Consider the following 9,636-nt stretch of genomic DNA (forward strand, 5'->3'; position numbering starts at 1 on the left):
ATTTGCATTCTCGTGTCATACAAAATATTTGGTCAGGAACTAGTGCGGTTATATTGTTCTATAAACTTTAGCAAATGGCAAATTAATATAAAAAATTAAAATTGACAAGATAAAATCGTCTAAAATTTAGCAGCATTTAAAGCAACATTCATTGTGGAGGTTAACAGTCTTGACCAACAAATGCAGGTCTTTCCAGTAGCTTCAGTTTATTGCAATGTAAGTAAAATTATTTGCTTATTAAATCACTAGTCCTTATAAAATTAAAATTTCCCTCCCAATAAATTGAAAATCAACATGTTCATTTCCCTCTTAATAATTTCGTTTAATTTTATTTATTTAAAAAAGAAATTAATAGTTAATATATTTTGCCTTAACATCTACACATAAAACATAAATATGTTAACTTAAATCAAATTTTAACGGTGACATGCCAATTTAATTTCATTGTAAACAAGAAAACAAATTTAATTATTATGTAGAGTTAATATTACATCTTCATTACGTTGCAACGACGATGCTCTCTGTGTGTGTTTTTTATCGTAAATATTATACTGTTCAACAGCACTTGAAATGTGAACCTTTAGCTAAATATTCAGAATCCTAACTTAAGACAGGACCTTGTATTTCCTTACCCAATGCCGACAGTTCTTTAAGGAATTGTTTGGCATTTGTTAGAGTCGAAGAGCCATAGACAATGCGTTTCGTAACATTGGCAGTTTGTTTTTGACGTATAAAATCTACTAAATTTTGATATTCAATATAATTGCCACCGCCCACCACAAATACCACAGCATCCTGGAAGGGAGCACGATTTTTAGGCATAACATCTCCACCTTTTAAGAGTTTAGGATCTAAGTAGAGATAATCATCGGTTTCAGGATTACTGCGGCACTCCATGACTTGTTCAGTAATTTTGGTAACAGGAAGACTCTAAAAAATAAACGCAAACAAAATAAAATTAGCATTTTTATTGCTTGCCACCAAAGAAACAACAAAATCGGTAAGAATATTTCTAGTTCAGTTCTGGTTCAATTCTAGTTCCGTTTTAGTTCAGTTCTAGTTCATTTCTAGTTCATTTCTAGTTCAGTTCTAGTTCAGTTCTAGTTCAGTTCTAGTTCAGTTCTAGTTCAGTTCTAGTTCAGTTCTAGTTCATTTCTAGTTCATTTCTAGTTCAGTTCTAGTTCAGTTCTAGTTCAGTTCTAGTTCAGTTCTAATTCAGTTCTAGTTCAGTTCTAGTTCAGTTCTAGTTCAGTTCTAGTTCAGTTCTAGTTCAGTCCTAGTTCAGTTCTAGTTCAGTTCTAGTTCAGTTCTAGTTCAGTTCTAGTTCAGTTCTAGTTCAGTTCTAGTTCAGTTCTAGTTCAGTTCTAGTTCAGTTCTAGTTCAGTTCTAGTTCAGTTCTAGTTCAGTTCTAGTTCAGTTCTAGTTCAGTTCTAGTTCAGTTCTAGTTCAGTTCTAGTTCAGTTCTAGTTCAGTTCTAGTCAGTTCTAGTTCAGTTCTAGTTCAGTTCTAGTTCAGTTCTAGTTCAGTTCTAGTTCAGTTCTAGTTCAGTTCTAGTTCAGTTCTAGTTCAGTTCTAGTTCAGTTCTAGTTCAGTTCTAGTTCTAGTTCAGTTCTAGTTCTAGTTCAGTTCTAGTTCAGTTCTAGTTCAGTTCTAGTTCAGTTCTAGTTCAGTTCTAGTTCAGTTCTAGTTCAGTTCTAGTTCAGTTCTAGTTCAGTTCTAGTTCAGTCTAGTCAGTTCTAGTTCAGTTCTAGTTCCGTTCTAGTTCAGTTCTAGTTCAGTTCTACTTCAGTAAAAGTTCAGTAAAAGTTTCAAAGCACGATTTTACACTTACATGTTTTTTCACCACTAAATTCTTAACACCCTCCATGACGAACGACGAGCCCTGCGATACCAATTTCGAAAACATCGAAACAGTCTTAGTGCCGCCACCCTCATATTGAGTGGCCTGTTGCATATTGGGCGTACGATTCATAATGCCCTTCCATCGTTGTATATAAGCCAAGCAAGACAAATCACAACCAGCTTCTTGTAGAGACTCTTTTAGACGTTCGATTTCAAAATCGGGCACATTTTGTGAGCAAATATAGAATATAATGAAAAGTCTTAATTTATCTTCGGCTGTGCCAAATTCAGGATCTTTAAAAAGTTCCAATAAAGGTTTATCCAAAGTCTGTTTGGACATGATTTTCTCTTCCAGCTCAAAGAAGGAATCTAAACGTCTCTGTTTAATGCAATTCAAAATAGCAGTGGCAATTTTTGTATGCATATCAATTAAACGTTTCTTTTCCATGAGTTGAGGCAAAGAGTTGACAGCATTAGTTAGACGTGCTGTGGTATCATTGACCATAGAAAAGGCCACCTCATTTTCACAATCAATACCCATAGAAGTTTTAAGACGTTTAATTTCGTCCTCAGAATTACGATAGGATTCTAATTCTTCCTGTATAGCCTCGGCCACTGTGGGGAAAGGACTGCCTTTATGATTGCTCCAGAAACGATCATTGCGATCTAGATCACAAGGTTTGGGTTTTTTGCGAGTGCCTAAAAGAGGAATTGATAATAGGAATTTTATTTTTTTAATAATTTTAATTATGAGACTTACCTCCCGCTGGTGATTCATCTTCTACGTACACCAGATTCAAACCCAAATCTAAAACATCATGTACTAAAGCCTGATAAGACCAGGTGTGATGTAAAGGAGTAGCTAAATCCATATTACGATCTAGCAGTAAAAGAACAGGACGTTGAAAACTAAATACCCCACCACCAGCTTGAGTAGCATCCATATGGAATAGATTTGAACGAGCATCCCACAAATTTTCACGTAATTTCTTTTCCAACTTGCGTGCCACCATTTCTGCTGCAGTGTTACGGGGGCAACGTATAATAGGTACGTTTCCCAGGGTAACGAAAACAGCAAATAAGGAATCCACTATAGAATCCATAAGAGCTTCCATTTCATCGTCCCGCGTATTGGCACGATTTATGGAATAATAAGACAATTGATCACTTTTCTGATGTTTCAATATAAAGAAATCATCTTCCAAACTGACAAAATTCACATACTGATCATAGACCCGATGAATATTAGCCACACAACCGGCCTGCAAAGCGGCAGCAGCTAAATCTTCTATTTTCTGTCTCGAAATGGGAGCCAAGAAGTTCAAGTGATAGATGTCATAAAGGCCATTGGTAAAATCCTGTTGTATACGATCCAAATTTTCATCGGTAGGCATACAAAAGTAAATGGCAGGAACATCGGGTATAGAATCACGATCTGAATGCAGTTGTCTACAAATTTATGAAACATTTTAAAACGTTTTAGTTTTTTGCGCATTTGGTTTGTTAAAAGAAAACTTACACATGCAAAGTTACACCCAATTCCCTTAACTCTTTTATCGATATAATGGGCGATATGATATCTTGACCCACCCGGTCATAGATCAATATTTTCCAAACAGGTTCAGCGGCTAAAACTTTAGGCTGTTGAACATTTAGATTAAGCATTTGCTTAATAGCATCTAAAATTAATAAATACTCATTAATTATGTTAAAGAAAATAGTAAAACTTAAAAAAATTTCTTTATTTCAACATTTGATTTGTCACTTGTTTTTTTTTTTCTTTCTTTGGAAATTTTCACTTTTCTTTCTTACTTATTTGCCTTTCTCTTAGCGTCAGCATATTGTTTATTTACTTTTGCCACTTTCCAAACGTTTCTATTGTTATTAAACACTTGTTTTTTTATTGCAAATTTATCAAATTATTTTAATTAATTTACTGGAATGAAAACATTATTTTTTGGTGTTTTTCTATAGAAAATAATTATTGCCAACTGTCAAGTACACGTCATATGCATGTTCGAAAATCTAAACAGCTGTTGGCTGTCATTGCATAGAAAATTAAGTGCTGCCAGATGGTTATTTAGAAAAGAATGATGTGTTTAGTCGTCTTAGGAAAAAACCGTTAGAAAATTATGGATATGAGTTTAAATGAAAAGATTTTTTTATTATGAAAAAATAAAATACAAAATTTTCTTCAATAATTATTGAAAATATTAGAAAAATAGCGTAAATAAAAATAATTTAATGATTCTTATTAGATTAACGACTCAAATCGAATTTATATATGTAAATAACCATATGTTCGTATGTATAAGTCGAAGTGCTTTACGTGAACACCTGAACCTATGTATACACGGTTGTCAGATCTTACAATGTTGTTAGAAAAAGCATATTGTAAAACAATAATATTGTCAGATTTCTAATAATCGTGTAAACACATTAGGTTGCCATGGCCATAGTAATGTCTGACAATGTATATTGTCAAATATGCGAATTTTATACATGTAAAAAAATTTTAACAACCAATTTTTGTCTTACAATGTTAGAAATGCATTGTCAGTATAACAATCGTGTAAACACATTACGTTGCCATTGTCAGATAACTGTCTGACAAATTTTATTGTCAGATGTACGAATTTTATGCATCTGAAGCTATATATACGGTTATCAGATCTTACATCGTTGGCAATTTTTGTCTTACAACATTGTTAGAATATTGAAAAACAATAATATTGTCAGACATCTAACAATCGGGTAAACACATTACGTAGTCATTGCCAGATAGTTGTCTGACAATTTTTATTATCAGATGTGCAAATTTTATACGTCTGAAGCTATATATACGGTTGTCAGATCTTACAACGTTGGCAAATTTTTATCTTACAACGTTGTTAGAAAAAGCATTGTCTGTATATTGTAAAACAATAATATCGTCAAACACCTAAGATTCGTGTAAACACATTACTTTGACATTGCCAGATAATTGTCTGACAGTTGTGTCAGATGTGTGAACAGGGTGCATTAAAAGAACATATACAGCTAAAATAAGATGTGGCAACTTTTGTCATACAACAATCTGACAACGGTGTAAACTCCTGTTGCTAACAATTTTACTTTGTCAGAACATTACCAGATCTGCCAACATTGTATACATTGCTTGACAATGAAACTATTGTCAGATAAATGTTTTCTATTGCCAACACGGTGCATTAAAAGAACCTGCATATGTTCTTTTAATGCGGCAACTTTTGCCATTTAACAATCTGACAGCAGTGTGTGTACTGACATTTTTATTGGCAGATAAATTTATTGTCTGACAATTGTCTAGCAATGAAATTTTAAGATATTCTTAAAGCCGTCTGAACTGACAATTTTCCTGTTGCTAACAATTTTTCAGTATCAGTATAATGCCAAACCTGCCAACGTTGTAAGATCTGACAACCGTGTATACATAGCTTGACAATGGAACTATTGTCAGATAAATGTTTTCCATTGCCAACACGGTGCATTAACAAAAACATAGTATACAGCTAAAATAGGATGTTGCAACTTTTGCCATATAAAAATCTGACAACAGTGTGAACTGACAATTTTTGTTGGCAAATAAATTTATTGTCGGGCAGTGAAATTGTAAGGTTTTCTTAAAATCGTCTGAACAGACAATCAATATCAGTACATTACCAGATCTGCCAACATTGTAAGATTCGACAAACGTGTATATATAGCTTGACAATGGAACCATTGTCAGATAAATGTTTTTTATAGACAAAAAGTTGCATTAAAAGAACATATGCAGCTAAAAGAAGATGAGGCCACTTTTGTCATACAACCATTTGACAAGAGTATGAACTGACAATTTTTGTTGGCAGATAAATTTATTGTCTGACAATTGTCTGGCAATAAAATTGTAAGGTTTTCTTAAAACAGAACAGACTATTTACCTGTTGCTAGCAAATTTTGATTGTCAGTACATTGCCAAATCTGCCATTATTGTAAGATATGACAACCGTTTATACATAGCCATACCAGTACCTTAAGGTAGCACAAAATCATTTCAATATTATAGCTTTTATATACAAATTTTTGGAAATTCAAACGTAACTATTTTGGAACTTTTCTCATTAAACCCCTTTTCCCTATTATTCATTCTACCAGAACATAAATGTTTAAACAATAGTACATGATGCCACTGATTAGTTCTTTAAAAATTTTGGAAAACCCCACTAGCAAGCGATAATACCACCTTGTCTGTTTTATTATTGCAAGACTAAATAATAATTATACATTTTTGGTAAATTATCAATCAGTATTATTTATGTTTTTCTTTAAATAATCATATATGGTCCATTGTTTGTAATGATAAGAAATCTCACAAAAACAAAAATCCCCTATTACCAAAGTTTAGTATAAATACATTCTCCCTGAACCATTATACGAACAGTATTGTCAAAGTTTTATAACTAACAAAAGAATAAAATTAAAATTTTTTAAAATGAAATTTTTGGGAATTTTTGTACTCTGCTTTACCTGCCTAATGCTGAGCGCTATAAAATCTACAGAAGCTGATGAAAGTTTAAATCAGTTAAATGAAGGACTACGGGAAACATATAATGCTGATAATGGAGTCTTAATTTTAAATAGACAAAAACGTGGAACCTGTTCATTTAGTTCTGCATTATGTGTGGTACATTGTAGAGTTAGAGGATATCCTGACGGTTACTGTTCGAGAAAGGGAATTTGCACATGTCGCAGATAATATAAAATGAATGTTTAAATCATACAATCATATATTGTTAAATTAATTAATTTAGAATAAAACAAATATTATTTTAATAAAATAAGAGATATTATATAAATATAATCTGTTTTAGTTTTTTTATAATTTTTACTGCTAAAACCTTAATGTAAAAAAGTGGGGTCTAAGAAAAACTTTAAGATGTTTCTTTATTTATTTCGATTAGCCTAATACATGAGTCCTATTTCTGATCAGTTCTGACTCATTTTTTTATATTTTTTTGGGTCATTAATGAACCGACTTACTGGTTGTTTTACTGATATTTTTTTAATCATTTTATAGTCATTTTTGAGTCTTTTTTGAGTAATTTTTATGTTTGTTATAGACAAATACAATTCAACAGAAAACAGTTTTTTGATCTTCCGCCTGCGGGAAATGTAACTAGAAAATAAATGTATAAACAATCATATTTCTAACACCTGGAAGACACATTTGTGATTGCTGTACACTTTGTTATTGTTTTTCAAATAAATCAGATTTTAAACATTAATTGGAATTATTTAGACTTAGTTTAGTGATTATTCACCCAACTATCTTCCGTAGAAGATCATAAAACATATAAAATTATTATAGTTAAAGCACAATTCTTCGACCGAAATTCATCACACCTTTTCAAATCGCTCGAATTCCTTCACATACCGGATTATTTCACATTCCTTGACAGAACTTTATAAATATCACACAAATTGAAATACTTATACATTCAATTTTATAAACGAAATGAGAATTATATCAACCCATTTTAGGCCACACAAAATTTGTTGCCAACTCTTCTAAAAGGGTCTTTTCTGAGCCTCCTTTCTAATCAGTTTCGACTCATTTTTGAATCGTTTTTAACGAATTTTTAAGTGTAAGTGTTGCTGTTCCATTGTAAACAATAACAATTACACAAGAAACAGTTTTAGATCTTCCAACTGCTTGAAATATGATCACAAAATAAGTTTTTAAAACCATCATCACTTTTAAACACCAGGATGATCAATTTATGATTGCTATACATTTTGTTATTGTTTTTCAAATAGTCAGTTTTCAATCACACCGTATCGGGATAATTTTTGAATCATTTTTTAAGCGCTCAACTTATTAATCACTTTTAGGTCATCAAAAAGACAAAGGTCATCAGTTAAAAATTACTCAGTTTACTGATTAATCATCCAACAATCTTCCAAATGCTACGTGATTACGATCATGTGTTTCGACAAACATTTTCTTTGACAGGTGTTAAACTTGTTGTAAAACTAAATTTGAAACCAAGTGAAAACGGGAACATCACATTTATAATTTCGTGTGAAATCTTGATTTCATGTGAATTTGAAATGTTGTGAAAGTCAGAACATACATAATTATTTTTTTATTTACTACTTTCCTAATAAAAATTTGTTATTGTTGTTTTTTTTTTAAATAAGTCATTATTAAGTTTCGCAGAATTTTCCGCAGTAAAAAAATAATATTTAGACCCTTTTTTAAATAAAATATTAAGAAAAAAAATTCCCCCTATATTTCATAAACACCCAGCCAAATTTATATCTCCTACAAATTAAAATTTACTATAAATACACTGTCTGCGTTTCGGTTAACATCAGTATAGTAAACATTTTAAAAACCAACAAAAGAAAATTTAAAATTGTTACAATGAAATTGCTGGGAATTTTCCTAATCAGCTTTGCCTTGCTCTTGCTTGCCACTATAAATTCCTGCCGGGCTGCAGAAACTTTAAATCAATTGGATGAAGGACTATTGGAGGGATATGGTGTTGACAACGAAGGATTAACTTTGAATAGACAAAAACGTTTGACCTGCCAAATTAATCCTGCATTATGTGCCACACATTGTAGAATTAAGGGATATCGTCGTAGTTATTGTTCACGACAAAAAGTTTGCACATGTCGCAGATAAATTAATTATTTGATTCAAAATAAATAAAATAAAATAAGTTTTTCAAAACCAATTTAATCGAGATATTTACTTAAGGTGCCTACACACTATGGGAGAAGTCGTTAGATTTTTATTATTAAAAAAAAATCAAATTAAAAAAATATTTTTCTCAAATAAACGCATTTAAAAACTTTGGCGGCGGTTAACCTCAAAAGGCATTTACCCTCAAAATAATCGAATAATCCGGTATGTGATGGAATTCGAGCGATTTGAAAAGATGTGATGAATTTCGATCGAGAAATGGTTTATTATTTTCTTGCGAAATACTATTTTCGCAAGAGAATTACTTTCTATTTAAGAGAATTAATTAAAAATGTGACAAATTGTATGAAAACCTGCAGAAATTTAATGTTAACTAATACAAAAAATCGATTTTGTCGTTTTCAAATCGATTCGATTTTAAAAATGAATTTCATCTCACGAGCAGTCGAATAACTTATTTCGGTCTCTGAATGACGATAGCCAATTGACCCGTTTTTATGACACATTCGTAATTCGTTTTGACAGTTGTTTTTTTTTTTCATTCATTATTTTGCCATTTATTTGTCCCCAACTAATGAAAACAAACAGCTGATTATGATAAATACCCGATAAAAATTAGAGATGACACTTATTCATTTGTAATTCGTACGTAATTCAGTTTTAATTTGCAGCTGAAATTTTGTATGGCCAATCATGTTATTCAGTATGTAATTGGGTTTAGAATGAGAGCGTGAATGACGAATAATTGCATCATGTGAACCGGGTATTTTACGTTAAAATATTGTATTTTAACTTAATTTCGCTATATATAAGAAATTGATCCGATATCTCAAGCTTATTATTTATTATTTTCGATCAGAAAAGTTAGTTAATTAGTTAGTTAGTTAGTTAGTTAGTTGGGTAGTTAGTTAGTTAGTTAGTTAGTTAGTAGTTAGTTAGTTAGTTAGTAGTTAGTTAGTTAGTTAGTTAGTTAGTTAGTTAGTTAGTTAGTTAGTAGTTAGTTAGTTAGTTAGTTAGTTAGTTAGTTAGTTAGTTAGTTAGTTAGTTAGTTAGTTAGTTAGTTAGTTAGTTAGTTAGTTAGT

The 9,636-nt window shown here is 31.3% G+C and overlaps 1 protein-coding gene across 1 annotated transcript; it reads right to left on the reverse strand.

Moving 5' to 3' along the window:
• Positions 1-468: 468 nt before the first annotated feature.
• Positions 469-3,861, reverse strand: LOC119612521 (protein sly1 homolog). Its single transcript, XM_037968329.1, has 5 exons — positions 3,655-3,861; positions 3,362-3,521; positions 2,603-3,291; positions 1,832-2,541; positions 469-930 (listed from the first exon to the last, which is right to left on the reverse strand). The coding sequence occupies exons 1-5, from the start codon at positions 3,680-3,682 to the stop codon at positions 601-603; spliced, it is 1,917 nt and encodes a 638-aa protein (XP_037824257.1). The 5' UTR covers positions 3,683-3,861; the 3' UTR covers positions 469-600.
• Between the last annotated feature and the right edge of the window lie 5,775 nt (positions 3,862-9,636).

Source organism: Lucilia sericata, unplaced genomic scaffold, assembly GCF_015586225.1.
Source record: "Lucilia sericata isolate MDLA Ls3-8-SP2 unplaced genomic scaffold, ASM1558622v1 Contig001724F_arrow, whole genome shotgun sequence".
NCBI classification, from domain to species: domain Eukaryota; kingdom Metazoa; phylum Arthropoda; class Insecta; order Diptera; family Calliphoridae; genus Lucilia; species Lucilia sericata.